General features: G+C 36.9%; 1 protein-coding gene across 2 annotated transcripts; it reads left to right on the forward strand.

The window, feature by feature from the left end:
- The first annotated feature begins 397 nt into the window (after positions 1-397).
- spns3 (SPNS lysolipid transporter 3, sphingosine-1-phosphate (putative)) lies at positions 398-11995 on the forward strand. 2 transcript variants are annotated; one of them, XM_089130298.1, is made up of 13 exons: positions 398-724; positions 3067-3316; positions 3403-3468; positions 5775-5911; positions 6113-6264; positions 7143-7209; positions 7974-8116; positions 8275-8427; positions 8785-8974; positions 9803-9868; positions 10152-10250; positions 10570-10741; positions 11285-11995. In XM_089130298.1, exons 2-13 carry the CDS (start codon positions 3109-3111, stop codon positions 11326-11328), a joined length of 1497 nt encoding a protein of 498 aa, XP_088986424.1. In that variant the 5' UTR covers positions 398-724; positions 3067-3108; the 3' UTR covers positions 11329-11995. The 2 variants fall into 2 exon arrangements, with proteins under 2 accessions (XP_088986424.1, XP_088986425.1); XM_089130299.1 differs by lacking the exons at positions 398-724; positions 3067-3316 and having other exon boundaries at positions 5788-5911.
- The last annotated feature ends 10045 nt before the right edge of the window (positions 11996-22040 follow it).

The raw sequence follows: 22040 nt of genomic DNA on the forward strand, positions 1-22040 counted from the left end.
TATGGTAGAATGTACAGAGGCTTTGTATTTTGGAGAAGTTGTTATAGGCAGGGAGGATTTCAAAAGAACACTTGTGCACCATCGGACAGGAAAATACTGAAGTTTCACAATTCTGCTTTGAAGGAAGGGTGGAGGGGGGGGGGGGGGGGGTAAGGCAAGCTATTACTGGCAAGCCATCTCCAGGAAACATGATTATGATTATATCTAGAATGAAATATGCATGCATTAGTATGAAATGTTAACTATAAAAATAAGGGTCATAAACTCAGTTGAGTAGACAATACAAGATAAGGTTTCCATTTGAAGAATTCCCTCACTGGTGTTTATTTTCTGCCAGCTCTTTTATCAGACCTTTGTCCTGGTGTTCAGAGTTCAGAGCAAGAGCATTGATGTGAAACATAATGCCAAAAGCCCTGCAAACAGATCAGTGTAAAGCAGAAAGCATGAAGGGAGTATGCATGAAAATCTATTGGTTTGTGGTCTATATCGCAACACAAGGAGGAACTGTTCTGCTGCCTGTGACCTAAAAAAGGGGGTAGGCCTTGGGCTTGATTCTAACTTGATAACCCTGTAGTGTGCTGCATGCAGAGGAATGTCTTTCTGTTTCTACAAGTGACATCTCAAGGAACACAGCAAACGACGAAAGAGAAAAGGAAAAAAGGCCAGCAAAAAAAAAAAAAATGGATTAGAGCAGCACTGGACATTGGAGAACATCGACTGAAGTGTAAGTAACTGAAATTATTGAATTAGCAAGTTGCTTAAATTGTTGAAATTGTCAAGGTAAAATGATCTTCTAATTGTTCAATATGCATTTTGTGAACAAATGAATAAATAACAAATGGGAATTTAGCAGCCTCAATGTCTAAAAGACTGGTTGTAGGCTGAACAATCACATGGCATTGTCCTGTGTTGGTCATACACAGCTAATCATCACAACAGTGGCATTGTTGGCAGTCCGCTAGGAACTGAGTGCTGACCTGAACTGATGAGACCCAATTGGAAGTAGCCTATCATCTGTTCGGACTATCGCTATAAGAGAGGTTAAATCTGACAGATCTTCCCTCAAGCACACTGAAACATGTATAACTTTAGTAAAATATTATAGTGGCCATATGTTATATTTACTAGGTAGAGGATGCCCTTCCTGTGGCAAATGTGAGGCCAAAATTAGGACTGCTGCAATTAGGACTAAAATAACAGCTTGCTGCGGGTGCAACTAAGATCACAACCACCAACTTTGAGATAGCAAGTTCCGGTCTTCATATTGCATTTTCACACAATGTCTGTACATACAAGTCAGATGCTTTGCAAACGTAGTATTATTAAAAGGACAAATTTGTTTGTGAGATGAATGAAATGACAAGTATTCTACTCTCTACAGAAATTGTGGCATCCCATTGAAAAACAGATGTTTTTTATGGTATTTTCACAGCATATCATGAGAGAATACACTAGGAAAGTTTGAGAGTTCTGGGCCTATTTATTATCGAACTCCTGCCTAAAATTATGTCACTGTGCTTATTTGTCTTTAGAAAGTTCTGCAATTTGACTGACCACACAATGGCTGTATGCTAGGTTGCAACACAAAACCAGTAAACATCCTCATAAATGTAATACATGTAAAGCCTTTGACAATTAATTAGCTTTCAAGAAACACACTCAAAAAATGAGTTCTTTTTACACAAATATTTTTTTGTTAAAGTAACACACATATATTTCTTTTACCACCAAAACACTATTGTATTTTGTTTAATTAACTTAACCTACTGTAAATAATTTTCAACTATACTTAATTGTCAATCGTTAAACTAATGTAAATGGTTTAATTTCGCGATTCAAAAAACCCCGGGTGTAACTATTTTCCACGTATTGGATGAAGATGGTGTGTGAAGAAGGTGGCAAGGTGCATGGCCTCAGAGAAAATATAAAGTTAATCTAAAAGCAAAGTCTTTCATTTCTGTTAGTATTTCGGAAAGAATTTTCTGAAATGCTTTAAATTTATGAGAGAAAAAAAACCATTTTGGCTGCTTGTTCAAATTGCTTCAAATGAGCTTAAGCAACATAATTGATATACATTTTGTCCAAACTTAATTTGATTGTGTTCAATCTGCTTAAATATGTCAAATTAAAGTTTACTTAATCCATTTGTGTTGCATTGAAACTGGGCAGTGCTTGTTAGTTCCCAGCATGATTTGCATTTAGCTGAATTAAGAGAGAATAAATGAAATTGAAATTAAGTGTTATTTTATGAGTTTTTTAGAAAATGAGTAAAGGGGAAGATTTTATAGAGTGTAATTGTATTTAATGTTGCAATTATTAGAACCATTTAAATTACGTTGGGTACAATACCATTGTGGAGAAGAGTGGAGCATTTGGTTAGGATGTGGACTGATTCAAAAATGTATATGTCTTTATTCTGAAAGACCATATATTACCTTTAAGTACTGTATTACCTTTAAATAATAGCTATAGCGACAGTCTCGAAATTTGTTTAAGGTATCTTGTAAATCCTACATACTTTCATTTTCAGTGCAGTTTTAAAATAAACTAAAGTATATTCACTAAACTTAACCGATTTAAGTTACAGGGAAGCAATTCCATTGATTTGTTTGGACAATTATTTCACATAGATTCTTCATTACTATTTCACATAGAATATTTCTCATTCAGTTGTGTTGTCACAACACAAGAAGCTTACATAGATTCAAAATAATTTGCTTGTGTGAAACCACTGTCCATAATTTTATTAAGTTAGTCATTTTTTTAAGTGCAAGTTAAGTGTTCCTAATCCTGCAAAACCAAACCAAATTATTTGATAAAACACTGTTGGGTGTTTATTTCTATATGAGGCATTTGTCACCACTCACCAGCCTTGTTCATTGATTGCAACTTTTCCTTGCTGCCATGGTTACTCTTAAAACATTGTCCAGTGTCCTGGAATCACATGGAAGCCATGTGAGCTCTATGCCACAGTTCACAAATCATTCATTAGAGGGCTTGAAAACCACACTATTTTTGCATTGTTACCATCTATGAAGTTCTTAAAAGTCATTTTTCTTCTTACAGGGGCAAAAAAGTCTTTAGGTAACGATAGAGTCAGAGAGTACTATGGCCTCCAACCAACACAGACCAAAACCCAGCTTGAGCCTCCGCTCAAACACAACTGTACGTTATGGCTCCATGAGCTCTGAACAACCAGATGGTGAAACACCCTCCGTTCAAACAGCCTCCATTTCTCAGCGATGCTCCTACATCTCAGTGGCAGTGCTCTGCTACATCAATCTCCTCAACTATATGGACCGTTATACTATAGCAGGTGAGCACACTATAGCTATAGCAAGTGTGATGGTTCACAGATTGTCACTTGAAATAGTGACAGATGTTGTTCTGATTCTGTTCCAGGTGTGCTGCTTAGCATCCAGAAATACTTCAAAATCGATGACAGCACATCAGGTCTCCTACAGACAGGTATCAGTTTTAATTTGTAGCACATTGCACTGACAAAACAGTAAGAAGGATGACAACATTTCCGTCCTTCGGATGAGACGTTAAACCGAGGTCCTGACTCTCTGTGGTCATAAAAAATCCCAGAATGTCTTTCGTAAGAGCAGGGGTGTAACCCCGGCATCCTGGCCAAATTTGCCCAGTAGCCTCTGTCCATCATGGCCTCCTAATCATCCCCATATACACCAATTGGCTTCATCACTGTCTCCTCTCCACCAGTAAGCTGGTGTGTGGTGAGCGTTCTGGCGCAATATGGCTGCCGTCGCATCATCCAGGTGGATGCTGCACATTGGTGGTGGTTGAGGAGATCCCCCCCTTCTATGTGAAGCGCTTTGAGTGTCCAGAAAAGCGCTATATAAATGTAACGAATTATTATTTATTATTATTTAACATTGCAGAACTTGATTTTACAACAGTATGTCCTTGTTGGAGATGAACTAATAGGTATTTTACTGTCATTTTGTAAGTTAGTAACAAGCCTGGTATTAAGTAAAACACAAGTAGATATGTTCAAATTTGTACATGTAAATGATTGCTTGAGTTTGCATTGCTTGAAAGTAGCAAAAAGGCTCATGATCTAATCCAACACTGATCTGGTTTACAGTTTCATGCTTACTCAGTCTCTGTCTGCTCTAATCTCCAAACTGTTAGTTATTACTCTGCATACTGACATTCATTAAAATAATATACTTTGCTTCATGGATTTGCATAATCCATACATTGATACCATGTTACAGATCAGGGTCCTCCTTGCTCCTCGTGGTGCCGTTCTGGAGGAACCATGCTTGGTTTCCGGAACTGATGCAGCTCACGAGCACTGCTTTGTGGCCGATTCCATTGAGAAAGGATCTCCTCTCTCCACGGTACTAGAGGCAACGAAGAGTGACCCTTTCGGGCCACTGCAGTCAGTGGACTTACGGTGTCTCTCGTTCAAAACCAATTTTCTCATGGCTACCGCTTCAGTCGAGCGAGTGGGTAATTTACACGTGCTCTCTGTGAGCGTGTCATGCATGGAATTTGGGCCTAATGACTCTAAAGTTATGCCTATGTCCCCAAAGTGCTCTCCGCTCCTTTCAGAGCACAAGTCATTTCTCTGTCAGCCCTTCCGGGAACTTATGACGAGAACAACGTAAATCTCCTTTGCCCCGTCAGGGCGCTAAGGATTTATGTTCAGCGGTCTGCTGCTTTCAGGCAGTCAAAACAGCTTTTTGTTTCGTTTGGTGGCCGCACTAAGGGGCTAGCTACCTTACAGAGCATTTCCAGATGGATAGTTGAAACTATTGCTTTGACTTATAAGTCTAAAGGGCTAAAGGCCTAAGTGTAAATACTAAAGGTATTAGAGTCCATACCACTAGAAGCATGGCCTCATCCTGGGCCTGAACTAGTGGTGTTTCACTCCAAGATATTTGTAGAGCAGTAGGCTGGGCTAGTGTGGATGATCTCAGCATGCACGGCACTTTAAATTGGGTTCCCGTGGCGTAAGCCAGCTTACGCAACACGAGAGTATCTCGTAAGAGAACCTAACTCGGTTTGCGTAACCCTGCCATGCGCTGCGTTCTGGTTTGCATCAGTATGAAAAACCAAGGAACACCCTATCTGGACTCATATGGGATTATATAGGGCTTATATAGGGATAAGCCACACCTTTTTTGGCAGGACATGAAGTGCAAGGGCGCCCCCGCGCCCTCATTGGTGTTTACGTCATGACCAGTCCACTGATAGGTTGCAGCCAATAGGCGTACAAGTTGCCTCACCTAGCTCTACTCTATGCAGCAAGGTGTTATATAAAATATATACAAAGTTAAAGGATAATTTTTGGCTTCAGTATTCTGGAGAAAGGGGATTTTCCCATAGCGTAAGCTAGCTTACGCAACACTTGTTCCCGCTTCTAGAGAGAACTGAGGTTACGTTAGTAACCAAGTGTCGTTTTCAGTTCAAAACGGTGTTGTGTGTATGTTAATAACTAATGATTTTTACAATGGAAATTAATTGATTAAAAACTTACAATGACTTTCTTCTAAAGCAGCTGTACAGCCAAAACAATTATTGCATTATTTTCATAACACTGTTAAGCTGCTTTAAAACAATTTGTACTGTAAAAATCACTATAAGGTGACTTGACTAGATTGCTTTTAGCCCGTATTCTCCTGTGTACCCTATTCTCCTGCGTCTTGACTTTTGCTTATTTGTTACAGCCACACCGTGAAAATTGCAAACTTTCAATGGTAGGGTGTATCTTTGCCATCAACCCTATGCTAACATATGTATAGTTTTTATCTGTAGCTTTATGTTGTTGGCGCCAGTTTTTGGTTACCTTGGAGATCGCTACAACAGGAAGCTTCTCATGATCGCTGGGTTGATTGTGTGGATTGTTACATCACTGGGCAGCTCTTTCGTCAAAGATACGGTACAGTACAAAGTCTTTATGGGGAATTCCGGGGTTTCAGTGTAATCTTTTTGAAGTCTTACAACCCTGGTAATGTGTAATTGTTTCATTTTGTACCGGTACTTTTGAACACTATCTTTATATAACTATATTTAACAGTTCAAATGGAGGAGAATAGAAATGTTAGTTACAGTTACAGATCTTTTTTGATTCTCACTACAGCACTTCTGGATTCTGGTCCTGACGAGGGCCCTAGTTGGGACAGGAGAGGCCAGTTACTCCACCATCGCTCCAACTATCATTGGTGACTTGTTCACTGGCAACAAAAGAACTCTCATGATCTCCTTCTTCTATATCTGCATACCGGTCGGAAGGTGAAGATCTTACTAAACTATATTTAAGAAAGAAGTTAAATATACTCTGAGAATGATCATGTATCACAATTTATACAATAGTGTTGTTTTGGTCCTAGCATTTCATTGGCTGAGAGGCAATCTAAAAGTTCATAAATACAGACTTTTAACCATTTGTATTACCAGGGCTGCATTTCCCAAAAGCATTGTAAAGTTGGCAATGGTCCTATGATCAACAAAGGCTTAAGATGCAGCCCATGTCAGAGCAAACTCTGAAAGATTTCATTGGTTATGTAAATCAGAGAGCTTTTTGCCAACACAATGGTAAAACAAATTCTAACCCCTAACCCTACCCCACACCCTAACCGTCACCAAAGAAATTGGGTTAACTCTTTACCTCTTACTGCATTAACTCATTAACTCTTACTACAGGATATCTTAATGCCAGTAGGGATGACAAGTGACTGTCTTTACAAGTGTGTCATCGACTCGTTTATTCAAATGATTAATTCAAAAATGGATTGATTCAGGAGCGAAACAATTGTCTCATTCAGATCAGTCAACTGATTTGTTTAAAGTTCTGATTAATTCAGAAACTGTCGAGGCTCATTTAAGAAAACAATAACCATTTCACTGCAAATTAATAAAGAACTTACAGTAATTTACGCCTCACAAAGAATAACAGTCAATTTTATAATGGTTACTTTTCTAAATATAAATAAAAAAGGTAAAAAAGGTATTACGCGTTACTTGTAAATGTAGTCTGATTATAACACTCACTTTCTTGTAATTGTTTACCCAACACTGGGATTCTTATATATACAATGCAATGTTTCCTACATGTTGACAAGACTTTTGCTGAATCTTACTGTAATGTTTTCTTTTAAATTTTCATTTAGTGGTCTAGGATATATAATGGGAGCAACTATAGCTAATGCAACTGGGGATTGGCGTTGGGCCCTGAGGGTAAGATAATATACATTTTGTAAATATATATACACTCTAAAAAATGCTGGGTTGTTTTAACCCAACTTTGGGTCAAATATGTACTAACCCAGCCGTTGGGTTAAATTTTTACATTACATTTTTAACCCAACATTTCGGGTTTGTCCATATTTGACCCAAAATTGGGTTAAAACAACCCAGCATTTTTTAGAGTGTAGAGAGAAAATATTGTGCAGAAGCTATATGTTAACTTTACCGTGTTAGATTTAATAATCTGTTAATCTTGTTATCATGCTGCCAACTGAAAGGTGGTCAGCCAGCTATAAAATGGGCTCTGTAATGCATTATATTTTAAGGGTCTAATTGGATTTCCTTCCTTGGACTTATATTGCATATCTGTTCTATATTTAAGCTAAAAAGTTCACTTTAAAGTGGAACAGTTTTAAGTTAATATTCTCTGTTCTCAATAAAACAGGGGTCTTAAACAGGGGGTCCAAAGCAGTTTTGCAAAGTCTGGCAAATTATTTGGTCTCAAACAGGAAAATATTAAATCTATTAAACAAAATTGCAATATTAAATTAACCTAAACTAAAGATTAAGATGTTTTGTTGTCTTTCCATCATTATAATACACTAAGTAAAATATCATTTTTACAAGATTATGTACATCAGTCATGATTATTTTAGTGGCTTTGCTATGTAAGCATATATTTGATTAAAATAATCAAGACAATTACCTTCCACATTTATAAAAGGAAGTTGAGCATATTGTTTCTTCTGCTATAGTTCAGTCCTGCTCTTGGAGGACTGGGTCTGCTGCTCCTTGTGTTTCTGATTCCCGATCCTCCTCGAGGAGCTTCGGACAAACAGGGAGGAGCAACGTTGGAAAATACTGCTTACATTGAGGACGTCAAGTACCTCTGGAAGAAGTAAGTCACATTGTAAAGACCCACATTACATTAAATGTTTAAATCTTTTTTATTATTATTATTATTATAATTGTATACAATAGGGGGGGCTCTTAGGGTTTCAGGTTGTTGCAAATATCACTTTTTTTATTGTGTTTTGTTCTGTGCCCTCCTTCCAGTCGGAGTTTTGTCTGGTCTTCTCTTGGCGTGACTGCCATGGCTTTTGTCACAGGGGCTCTGGCCTTCTGGACCCCCACCTTTCTGTCTCGTGCACAGGTTACGCAGGGTCTCAGGCTACCTTGCAGTGAAGAGCCCTGTAACCCTTTAGACAGGTACAGAAAGTTTCTTGATGCTTTTTGACTTGATATAATTGAACAGATCTTCAATTAAAACAGGAAAACAGTGAGGTTAGCAGTAGACCAGTAAAATCAGATTAGCCAAAGATTGGTTAAACTGCAGAGACTTCCTCTGTGATAGTGTTCATATCTGCGTGTACTGCAGCTGTTTTTGCTCTCGCAATCCTGTCAATTTATCTGATCTAGCTATATTTCTCAGCCATTTCCAAACTGAGTTGAGAGAGTATTATCAGTTTGACTTGTTGATGGTAGAGCATGTATTGGCAGAGAATGTTCTGAAACTGAGGCCAAAATTGAATAATATCTCACTGTTTCTTCTTTCTCTTGTGAAAGTTACATTTTTGGAGCAATCACAGTGGTGACAGGGGTTGTGGGAGTGTTTCTGGGCACCTACATATCAAGGAAGCTGAGAGACAGATTCCCAAATGCAGACCCTCTCATCTGTGCTTTTGGCATGCTCAGCTCCTCCCCCTGCTTTTTCATTGCCATCATCCTGGCAGGCACCAGCATCCCGGCCACTTATGTAAGCAAAGCTCAGACACTTTTCTGCGTTTGGCTAGATTATTTTGTAATTCAGTGTAAAGGGATAGTTCTCAAACCTGTATGACTTTCTTTTTTTGTGTGTGGAAAACAACAGAAGAGCATGTTTAAACTGTTTTATCCGTAAAATGTAAGTTGTATGGCCAGAGATAATCCTGGAATAAAACTGACTTTGAATTTACATAGGAAAAAAAAACATATATTTTGTGTTCCACAGAAGAAAGTCACAACATGGGTTAGGAAATGTCAGAATTAAACTTTTTGGGTGAACCTTTTTTATGTTATTTTCCAGTGTGATATAAAATTGCCGAAAAATGTTGTGTGTGAAAGGCATCTTTTATATTTTAACTACTAACCTAAACTTAATTGCTTTGGGACAGATTGAGTACATACAGAACAGATTATTTGCTGTTATGGCACCGTATGACCACCAGGTTGCGACATGCTCTCTAAATACTCGAAAAATTAGAATATGGTGCAAAAGTTCATTTATTTCAGTAATACAACATTTACTGTATATAGACTCGTTATATGCAAAGTGAGATATTTCAAGCCTTTATTTGTCATAACTTTGATGATTGTGGCTTACAGCTTTAAAAAAAATCTAAATATTAGAATATTGTGAAAAGGTTTTCATAAGCTGTAAGCCATAATCATCAAAATAATAATAAAAAGGCTTGACATATATAATATATTAGTTTCACCTTTTAGTTGAATTACTGAAATAAATGAACTTTTGCACGATATTCAGATTTTCCGAGTTTCATCTGTACAGCATGTTTCCTATGTTTGTGCCATTTTTTTTTTACAGACATTCATTGCAATTGGAGAGTTGTTGCTGTCCCTTAACTGGGCTCTTCTGGCGGACATTCTGCTGGTGAGAGGTTTATACTTCTCAATACAACATAAAAAAATGTGCAGACATGAAAACTCTTTTAAATTAGCACTGGGCGACAAGCATGTGAAAACTTGCTTAGTGATTCAATAAAGCTAATAGCATAAAAGTAAAATGCCATCATGCTTAAATTTAGAAATGTTGAGAACAGGGATGTATTGTTTAATTATTGTGATTCTTGTTTCCAGTGTGTGATTAGATTAAATTCCTGAAAAATGTTGTGTGTAAAAAGGCATCTTTTACATTTCTTTCCTATTATTTTTAGTATGTTGTCGTGCCTACTAGAAGAGCTACAGCTGAGGCCTTACAGATTATGGTCTGTCATCTTCTTGGAGATGCTGGAAGTCCATACCTTATTGGTGCGGTAAGCATATTTTAATCCACAATGCTTTCACATTAAATAGCAGATCGGTCAAAACTATCCAGAAGTGCTGTATAACACAAGGTACTATACTGGATACAAAATTGCTCCTTGTGAAACAGTTACTGTTTTGGCATAATTACAAAGGCTTTTTTACAGTGTAGTACTGCTATCGAAACGATTAATCACGATTAATTGCATGTACTGTACTAAAAAGTATACATTTTTTATACTGTATGTACAACATTTGATCTGCGATTAATTAATTTGACTGCACTATTTAAAAGACAAAATGACTCATCTTTCTATGTGTTTTGTTCAGATCTCAGACGCTCTGCGTAAGTATAAGCCAGACACTCTCAGCTGGGACTTCCATAGACTGGAATATAGCTTTCTTCTGTGCCCCTTTATTGGGGTCTTGGGAGGCCTATTCTTCCTAATGACCTCTCTGTATATCAAAGAGGACAGGAAGGCAGCAGAACTGCTCACTTCAGGTAATAACAGGCTATTGTAATTACAGACTGTCCAGTCTGTCTTCTTGGTGCCTTCAGATAATGATTGTATGTTTTTGGACATGATCAGCCAGTTCGATTTTAAAAATGAATAAATATAAATTGAATGCAAGACACAGTTGGCAGATAAAAAAAAAAAAAAAACGATAACAATATTAAGTAAAAAAGGGACATTTGAAATAGCCAATTACAATAACTGATTAATTGGAAACAAAGCTATTAAATGTATAAATAGCGTTGTCAAATGATTAATCGCGATTAATCGCATTCAAAGTAAAAAATTGTGTTTACATAATATATGTGGGTGCATTGTGTATAATTATTTTGCATATATAAAAATATATATATAAAATATTGCATATATATAAAATATTGGCCGAACTCCAATAATATCAGTCCAAAGAACCCAATTTAAAATGTGAAAAGCTGTCACATTTTATGCAATCTTGAAGCTGGTTTTAGATAGCGGTACATAAATGCATATGTTTGAAATATTGTCTTTCCTTTCTGTCGTCTTCAATTCAGGAGAGGCTCCTGCACCACCGGAGACATCCACAGAGTCAATGTGACCTTTTACACACGGCCGAGACCTTGGATGAGCTTTGCTACATCAAGCAATCACTTGTAAATGAGACATGGACATGGTTTGAAACTTTCAAATGACAATAAGCATGTGTTGTGACAGGATACGAGTAATGTACAAGTTTACATCACTAAAACACTGGACTGGCATCTTACTGAGAAAAACAAACAAACACATTAGGATGCGTTTTTATATTTTACATTTTTTTTTAATTAGTCATGACTCTCATACGTGTGAGTAACTTATTGTCTTGCTTACAAATTTTCCATAAGGGAAATTAAACTGCCTGTTGTAATTTGTGTCGTTTTCAACCATTTATGCTAAACAAAAAAAATGTTGACAGACAAAGCTCAGCTCACCATGCACTTGTCATTAGAAGCTTACGGCCTGCTTTCTTCCCTCAGCAGCTGTGTGCTACTAATGAGAGCCTCAGGGGAACAAGGGGAGAGCACAGCCCCTCCTGGACTAAAATTTAAAGCTTGAAATACTGTATTTGCCAAATTAGACTGGAATATTTTAGCAAATTAATAGGTCATTTAAATATCATTATTTTATTGTACTTTTACATTTTTGTTTTGTATCATTTATTTTTATTTTTTGTTTGTTTGTTTGTTTTTTACAAAAAAGCTTTTAAATAAATGTATGTTTTTTATGCTTTGGCTGCAATTTAATTTCCACATATACTGTAGTAGTTAAATTCTGCCATACCCTTAAGCAACAGTAGGTGTCAGAATATACTCAAGTTTAAACCACCAGAACCTGTTGACATGCAAAACATTCATGACCTAAACAGATGTTGCATTACTAAGCCAAACCATGAATCCTTTATTCAACCATTATCAAAATGTAAGAGGTCTTGAAAGTGCCAATAAAAAGTGCCCTTTCATTGATCGATTCATCAACTTACACACAACAAGCAATACACATTAAATAAACATCAGAATTTAATAGCAAACATATATTAAAAATGGGTTCCTAACTTTTTTTTAATTGTAATAGTATAATAGTACGCCCACTTCTTGGGCGGTAATGGTTGCACACAAATTCATTTAGGACACAGCTCAAAAATTGTTTTGTATTTATAATTAACTTGCCTTGTAAAAAATGTATGATGATCAATAAGTTATGTCAACATATGTTTTAACATTGCTTTACCTCGCCAAAATAAGTTCAACTCATTTTTTTAAAGTCAATTATTGTTTGATTTAAGTTGAAATAACTTAAATATCCAAGTTCGCGGCAACGTTTTTTAAAGCAAGTTTATATTGAATTGGATAGAAGTTCAATATCTCTGGTGGGTCATGATTAAAAAAAAAAAATGTTAAAGGGATTCAGCGATTTGATGTGTTTAAACCTACCTACTTTTCATGCAAGGTGAATGTAATGTTAGATAACAGTTTATCGAACATATCTAATAGATGTCATACCGGAAAAAACAAAAACAAACATGGTAATTATGCCAAGAGACACCAAAGTGCACCATGTGACATTACTGAACCTGCGGTAATTTCCTTGGTTGACATAAGAGATCATTAGGACACCTGATAAAGGTATAATTAAAAATCTATTACAGGTTTCAGCAAAGTCCTTTATTGTGTGTTAAGCAGTTTTACCTGTCACCTGATACCGTCAGGAATGCTCATTTATTGATTATTTCTTTAGTGGTATACTTAATAACTGGTGCTGATGTGTAATACATTTTAAGTCAGGAATGTCCCATATGTTAGGGTTAGTAAACAAACCATAAGGCCAATCCTATTCATGCCTCAGTCTGTACATCAGTCTATTTAATGCTTGTTTTGAAAAAGGGAGCTGTCAATAATCCAGCAAAACCAGTGTCATACCTCAGTGTAACTTCTAATAACAGACATGAAAACAAGCCCTAACAAGCCCCCAACCTCTCCGACACAGAAACCACAAAATATATATTTAAAAATTGTTGTCATCACCTATACAAATAGACCTGCATAGTCAAAGCTCACTCCTAGGGCTTAAAATTAGTCATGAGCTTAATAGATGTAAAGATAATGTAACACTGCTGTTTGACAGTATTGAAAGGACAGATACTGTTTTCCATTTATAACCAGTAGTCCAGTGCACACCCTTTCCTCAAAACACTGAACTTAAACTCGGAGTGCTATTGACCGCAAAAGGTCAAGGTAATTCATTTAAAAGCCATTGTCGCTCATTTGTTTGCCTTTGGCTAGAATCCATTTCCTTTACCCTGTTTTGTTCTTCTCATCCGCACACTTGTTTTTCTGACCTTGTGTTTGGAATTTTGAAGGCCTTCGTGACAATCTTCATTCTTCAGCTTTACTAGATTAGGAGGTGCATGCATAACCACGCTGAGAAAACACGGCCACACTTTCATACACACAAACGTACATGCATACCTGAAAAACATTCCATTCGGGGTAATAATACTTTGACCCGCAATCAGGACACAATAGGTATTGTGTGCCCTCCCTTTATCTGAGCAGTTGTGTGTTTCCCCTGATCGCCTGCTGAACCTGGCAGGAAGCTGTCACAATGGCTAATAAATTTACAGGGCGATCAATGAGAAGCATTATGGTGAGCCAAAAGGAGAGAGAGAGAGAGAAAGAGAACTGACATGGTTATTTAGGCCTGGTGTGCATTTCATAACCATAAATAAGAGGAACACTGTGTGAGCACACACAATACCCATATGCACAAACAAGGCTCATAATTTCATAAACAGTCAATTATTGCTGTGCTGATCTGGAACAATATCAAAGAACAAAGCGCCTTACAGTAACTCTCTGGGTGAACAAGAGATATGCTATATTTTCCTATGTAATTTGCTGTGCTGTTGATTAAAATGCCCTTAGCTTTGCATATTCACAATTATGATGATGCCATGGTCTTTATAACTCAAGTTCTGCTTTACAGTGGTGTAATTGTTGAATTGCATGTAGCTGTGCTGCTCTAAGCTAGGCATCTTCATGCTCAGCCATAGCTGTCCTAAGTATAACGTTGAATAACTAAAAAGCTAATTGTTTTTCAGTAATCTTGCCTGTATTGTCTTTTCCGCTTTTCCTAATGTGCTACTTTTCCCAACACGATTAATACGTCGCTGTTTTGTCTGAGCTGAGGGAATAAAACGCGCTCATCTCGTCTCGCTTTCTCCATAGCTTAGCATTATCAACAGCAATTTATTATAGTGAAACGGTTCATCATAAATAGTCCTCTCTCTCATTATTTGTAACACTGTAAAATCAGAGTCTGTGAAGGGCGTGTATGAGTCTGTGTGCGAGTCTCTCTCTGTGTGTTTGTGTGTGTGTGTATATATATATTATTTATAAGTACCTTCCCCAGCGCTGGGACATAGGCCTACCTTCACTGTTTGTCTCATACGAGCTACTATTCAGCGAGATGGCACAAGATGAAAGAATTCTTATCAGTGTCTCTCGTGTCAGGGAGGAAGAGCCACTCCCTGCCTTATCACCCTCGCCCGGAGGGGTCCATGACATCACTGAGGGCCCCTACATGCATTTGATTACTAAAGTGTCTTCATAATACTGACTCATCATCACACTGTCCATCAGTTCAGAGCACAGAGCATGAATGGAGTTATGCCAATGCAAATTTCAGGATCTATTTTTATAATACAGGCCACACAAGGGCTGACACACAAGAAAAGTTTGCATTCCCCTGACACATGCAATAAAAAAGGAGTATGAACTGAAATGGTCAACATGAAATGAAAACTGACCCTATTTCTTTTTTAAATCGACTCATTTGTGCACAGTCAGTGTAATAAATTCAGTGTTTTGTAATGAGCTAATTTTTTTTACCTCTCCTAGATGTATGTGTTTCTCTTCTGCTACTCTAGGACCTGTTTTGAATGTGTTGATTGGGGTGCTTTCATTCTGCTAATGAACTGCAGATCACTAATACTCCTGCCAGTATTCACTTAAGCGCGCTGGTCTCAGATCAGCCCTCAGCGCATGTTAAATTCCCTTTAACACTGCAATAAGGCAGCTTAGAAAACTGTTCTCAGAATAAAGAGTTTTTCTTGTTTACTTCACGGATTTGCTTTGACAAAATATGCAAAAAAATGCAAATCCCCAACATTTTGGGATAGCCTATACTGTTTAATTATGTTTTTGAATAAATAGCTTGAAAGTAACTAAATAAATACAATACAGAGACTGTAGAAAAATGGTTATTGTAAAATTATTATGTAGGCTACAATACTGTGTTGCACTCTGACATACTATGCAAGGAAGCAATATATCTTCATTTATTATTAAAAATAATAATCAGTTTACAGACACGAAACATATTTAATTTTAATATGGATATCTTTGAAAATAATGATAACTATAACTGGGCTGTTCATTAAAGAAACTGCCCATAAGAATCATTTGTTCGAAGATTCATTCATTTTATTGTCTTTTTGTTTGCGGTCAATGGCTCTCAGAGTCAGTAAAATGATCCGAACTTCCCATTAGTGCATGATTTTATATTGGATCACATTCAGTACAGACTGCAAATTCGCACCAGCAACTACACTGTAAAAAAATATTGTTGGTTTAACTTAAAAAAGTAAGTAACCTGGTTGCCTTAAAATGTTCATTGAACTGTAAAAAGTGAGTTAATACAATGAAGGAGATTAATTTAACCATCAGAAACTCAAAATTATATGTTATCTGAACTAAATAAATTATTTAAGTTGATTTGACAAAAGAAAAAATGTTGTGATTCCTACACTGTAAAAAAATATTGTTGGTTTTACTTAAAAAAGTAAGTAACCTGGGTTGCTTTAAAATTTTAAGTTGATTGAACTGGAAAAAGTGAGTTAATACAATGAAGTAGATTAATTTAACCATCAGAAACTCAAAATAATAAGTTATCTCAACTAAATAAATTATTATAAAGTTGATTTGACAAAAGAAAATATGTGGTGATAACAAATCTTGAAAATATTTTTTACAGAATAACATTTGATAAAAACATTTTTTTTTCTTCCAATAGTAGTTCAGCACCGCCAAAATGCAGTATAGGAAACACTGGAAAAAAATAATTGCTTGCCCCTAAACCAGAACTCTGACTCTCTTAACATAAGCTGAGCACCGTACCGCACGAGGTGGTGCCTTTGATACACTTCATAATTTGCTTTATGAGTGACACAAATGAATGTGATAATAATATAGCATCTTGTTGCTATTTTCTTTACGCTGTCAGTATTCAGTTTTTCCAGTCTTCAACAAAATAAAAAAAGCTGAAAACCCAAAAGAATGAGACCAAATCTGAGGTCAGGCTCTTAATCACACAGTATACATGTGGTGTGTCTTCTCCCATGTATTTAGCATTCCTGCATGCAAGTCGCATTGCTCTTTTCTGCGTTTCTCTTCACTTTCCCTCTGTTTCTGCCACCATCCAGAAAGCAAACACACATACGCAGGAGGGTAATTACAAAGGACTCAGCGACTAAAAATATTGACCACAACTGCACTGCTAAGAGATGCATTGAGATCTGGTTACACTAAGCCCTCATCATTCCATAACTAACTGCAGGGCTCTTTGCTGAAGTGTCCACTACATTTGCAGAAGTGTGCACTATAACTCAAGGCTCAAAAGTTTACTAAGAGTTGATACGTCACACTGGCATTTTTTTTTTATACTGAACTGACTCTGTTTCGATTTTGAAAACAGCCTAACAAGCTTATGACAGAGAGAATACATGCACTCACACACACTGCTGGTATGTGTGCATCTAGAAACATCCTCTCCCACAGAACACACAGAACACTGCCTGAGCGCACACACACTTTCATTATAGCCTTATCGATCATACCCCCTCTTGTTCGTCCAAGGGATTATGACTTCAAATAGCTCCCCTCAGTGCCTCTACTAGAGACCATGAACAAAAAAAAAACTTTGAGAGGAAGATATCTATCTATCTATCTATCTATCTATCTATCTATCTATCTATCCAACGACGTCATATAACTGACGTTTTGGGACGTCTTTTGACCATACGTCAATATTCGCCTTTTTAGGGCCCCCTTAAACGTCAGTAGATGAGGTTATGGGATCCTAACTCTACCCCATACCTAAACCTAACCCTAAACCTAACCCGTCACCTAACTGACGTTAAAGGTAAAGCGTCAGTTGTATGACGGCATGGGATCGCCATCTACCGACGTTTAAGGGGGCCCTAAAAAGGCGGATATTGACGTATGGTCAAAATACGTCCCAAAACGTCAGTTATATGACTTTTTGGGATGAGACTGTGTTAATCTATCTATCTATCAATCTATCAATCTATCAATCTATCAATCTATCTATCTATCTATCTATCTATCTATCTATCTATCTATCTATCTATCTATCTATCTATCTATCTATCTATATATCTATCTATCTATCTATCCGCCTATCCATCCATCCATCCATCCATCCATCCATCCATCCATCCATCCATCCATGGTTGATTGCAATATGGAGGTACATCTGAATTCAGCACAGTGACTGTGTGTGTGTGATTGTGGCAGACTCTGAGACTGGAGCGGGGTTAGAGGAGGACAGTCAAAGTGTCTCTGGCTACAAACGCAGGTTGAAGCAGTCTGGAAGCAATGTTGAACACATTACCATGACTGAGCAATCTCACTGCAAGGAGACTCGTCTAGGATGGAGATGCTTAATACATTATTAAACTCACTGATAAAAGACTCTCTCTATTCCTGTCATCTATGTATCTTTCTCCCTTCTTCTGCAGGCTAAATTTAGTGTCTTTGTTCCAGTACAAAATGTGAATACTCCAGATGGGAGTCTGGGGAGAGACATGTCAGATCTAATATATCGGAACTAAGCAGCTTTGCAGCAAAGAAAACAGTGTTTGTCAATGTTTGCATATTTTTCATGCGTGTCTGTGTTTATGGCAGAGTGTGTTTGTAGCAAGTAAGAGAGAATCAAATGCAAAAAAAAAAAAAAAAAAAAAAAACAAACCCAGGCAGGACTCAGTATAAACACTTTTTGAGGTGCACTAGACTGTCCTGGATGCGTTTGTCATTATAAAATTGTAAGATATGTAAGTAGGTATACTTTTAGCTCAGCATGCAAGGGATCATACACAACTGTTACTGTAAAATGTTTGTGTCAATAAGATTTTTCTAATGTTTTAGAAAGATTATCCCTTATGCTCACCAAAGCTGATTTTATTGCATCAAAAATACGCGGAAACCCCCCCCCCCCCCCCCCCCCAGTAATATTGTGAAATGTGAACATCTGGAGGGTATGTTATGCTCAGAACCAGCAAAGCCATGATGAAACTTGGCTTCAACAGAATTTCAGTAGGGTGTCGAGGCAAGTACTAAATAAATTGGCTAGAAAGAGTCCCTTATGCTCACCAAGGCTGATTTTATTGCATCAAAAATACAGAAAAAAATAGTAATATTGTGAAATATTACAATTTACAGTTTTTTTTTCAACTGCTTACACACAAAATCCTTACTTGTCAAACTGTTTCTGAAACCTGACACTCAAACACCAGAACCACACACCATAACCATAAACCATACACTAAGTAATTCTCTGCCTTTGACTCGGCCACACAAAAATCAAACAGGAAGTATCTTGATTTCCTTTTACAAACACAACTAATTCATCAGTGCCTCACACTAACTCCTCACATGTGCAAACACTCGTTGCTTTACTTGACACCAACCAATCATTGCTTTAGAATAGGCCTATAAATAGGCCTAAGGTCAAGTTAGAGATTTTTCGGACAGTGTAATACTGTATTCAAAACCACAAATCCTTACAGTAAAAAAAAGTATATAGACTTCAATCTTGATTTCGTGTTTACTGTGAATTTCTCAACATCTTTCTGCCAATTACTTTCATTTTGTACAGAAATGTCCATAGGATATTTAGCATTTTGTGTGTGTGATTATTGGATTTGTGTGTAAAGTTTTGAAAACAAAGAGGCACTGATTTTTCAGCATCATTACTCCATTTTTCATTGTCACATCCTTCAGAAATCAGTCTAATATACTGATTTTGTGCTCAAGAAACATTTCCTATATTATTATCAATCTTGAAAACAATTGTGCCTCTTCCTTCTTAAAAAAACAGTAATGTTTTTGTGGAAACTGTGATACTTTGATACATCTCTTTGATTAATTTAAAGTTCAAAAGAACAGCCTTCATTTGAAACAGTAAAGACATTTATATAATATGACAAAATTATTTCTGTCACTTTTGAGCGATGCTTGCTGAATAAAAGTATTTCTTAAAATCGCACTGTCCCCAAACTTTTGAATGGTAGTGTGTGTCTTTGACCATGAATGTTTTTATGTGAGTGTTCTGCTGTTTTGTGATGCATGTTTGTGGTTTGACATTCTTGCCTATTGTGTCCCCTTGATATGATCCCACTTACATCCTTACATCCTTTTGTCAAATCAACTTACATCCTAAAACAGCAGGGATGCGGGGAGGTCAAAAGCCATGCAGGTCAGCTGTGGCTTGGTCTTTACCTTCCTGCATAGCACACTCCAGACGTCTCCTTGGCTCCAAAAACAATAACAAAAATGTGTGTCTGTGTGCATATTTTTGTGTCCATGCCGTTTTTTCGTCTGAAGCTTGAAAAAGACATGACCGTATATTAGAGGCGGACGGAGTACACAGCTTTATTACTTGAGTAAATGTACAGATACCCATTGCTAAATTTTATTCAAGCACAAGTAAAAGTACTTCAGTCAGATGTCTATTTAAGAAAAAGTACTGAAGAACTAGTTTTTAAAAGTACTTGAGTATCAAGAGTACAAGAGTACATTTTCTAAATATTGCATTACTACTGCCACGTTGCTTACATTTATGGACAGAAACGTCCTACATGGAGTTATGAAAAAAGTTAACGTTAATACCTTGGAGAATGTAAAAGGACTTGAAAGTAAAATCAAGTCATATTCATCTTTTTAACATGTTGCTTTATTTAACATTTAAATTTAAAATTTCAGAATATTCCGAAAATTGAAATAGTCTGGCGAGGTGGGGCCACAGGTTGGCACATTCACGGGATGGACCTGCTGCGTCTTTATCCATGGATTCGTCCATGGTTTCGTCTTGACTTTGGCGGAAAGCTGAAGGTGATTGCTGATAGGGTGTCCCAATCAGGGGCGCTTGCACAATCCAATCACGTTTGAGAGGGAAACAACAAATTGAGGGTTTCCGAGATTTTTATAATTTCCATTTTTTTTTTTTTTTTTTTTTTTGAAGTAGCAACTCGTACTCACGGTTATGGATAGAAATCTAGTGGAGTAAAGAGTACAATATTTCCCTCTCAAATGTACTTGAGTAAAGTCATGTAGTAGGCTACTCCCCAAAAATGATACTCGGGTACAGATCCCTCAAAATTGTACTTAAGTCCGGTACTCAAATAATGTACGCCAATACTGTCCATATGTCTATGCTCTGTATATTTCAACTTCAAACATGCTCGCTTATTTTTAAAGACAGAAACTAGCATTGTTGATTCGATTATGGGTTCAATTAAACCCCCCAAATTCTGCAATTATTTACTCACCCTCATGTTGTCAATGTCATTTACATAAAGTCAGTGGTATCCAATGTTGTTTTTGACATTCAATGTATGAACAAAACGATTAAGATTTTTTTTTAAATATGTGTTCCACAGAAAAAAAGAACCTCATACAGGTTTGGAATTACACAAGGATTAGTAAATGAATTTTCATTTTTGTGTGAACTATCTCTTGAAAAGAGAACAAGGCAAAGAAAGCAAAAGAGACAAAGAGACCTAGCGTTTTCAATCCACATCACACTGACATTGTATTACTGTAAATCCCACAACCAAAAGTTCTATTTTCATTTGCCACTTTGGTTTGGAAATGAGCGACCTGGCCTGTGTGACCGCATTCATTTGTATGGTCAATAGCTAGAATAACTCTCCACAACATGATGATTTAGTGGAAATGAAAAACAGCTTGGGATTCTTGTGTTTACGTGTCCTGGAGTCACTCAGAATGACAAACAGGAAGTGGTTGTGGAGGGAGGTATTGCAACAAGGAGTCAACTCTTAAGATCAGCAGCTTTAAAACTGATACTGACCTCTATTGGGCCATGAACAGGACAGGTTCTGTCTGTTTGAGAAGTTTAAGTCATCATATATTCAAACCAAACAACTTTAAGAAAGGCCAGTGCCTGTTTAATTCATTACCTTAGACTGTGATAACAGAGACTTAATATGTATCTCTATCCCTTGTGTTATTTTTTTTTTTTGGGGGGGGGGGGGGTACTGGGTTACTGGGGATACTGGGTAACCTATGATGCCTCCTTAATTTTTTTTTTTTTTTCAATTAGGGTCATGAACATGCCTGCAGTGTCGACACACTGATGCGTTTAAACTTTCACAAAGGCAGCAGCACAGCAGTTATGTTATATTAAGTTATATATTTTTGGGACTTTATTTAGATAGGACAGCATGAGGACAGACAGGTAATCATGGGAGAAGAGAGAGAGGAATTAAACAGGGAAAGGACTTCAAGTCCGACATACTGTACAACCATATTGAGCACAGATTCCTATGGCTGATAGAAACAATAAATGTATTAATGTATACCCTTTGAGATTATTTACACATTTGGCAGATGGTTTCGTCCAAATAATCTTAGAATCAGTTCATATATTTTTCAGTTCGCTGGGAATCAAACC

The sequence above is a fragment of the Pimephales promelas genome, chromosome 4, assembly GCF_988280905.1.
Source record: "Pimephales promelas chromosome 4, fPimPro1.hap1.1, whole genome shotgun sequence".
Classification (NCBI taxonomy): domain Eukaryota; kingdom Metazoa; phylum Chordata; class Actinopteri; order Cypriniformes; family Leuciscidae; genus Pimephales; species Pimephales promelas.

Coding starts and splice junctions, on each gene's coding strand:
- spns3 (XM_089130298.1), top strand. CDS start 3,109: ATGGCCTCCAACCAACACAGACCAAAACCCAGCTTGAGCCTCCGCTCA. Junction 8,975..9,802: donor CCAGCATCCCGGCCACTTAT/GTAAGCAAAGCT, acceptor TTTTTTTTACAG/ACATTCATTGCAATTGGAGA. Junction 9,869..10,151: donor TTCTGGCGGACATTCTGCTG/GTGAGAGGTTTA, acceptor TATTATTTTTAG/TATGTTGTCGTGCCTACTAG.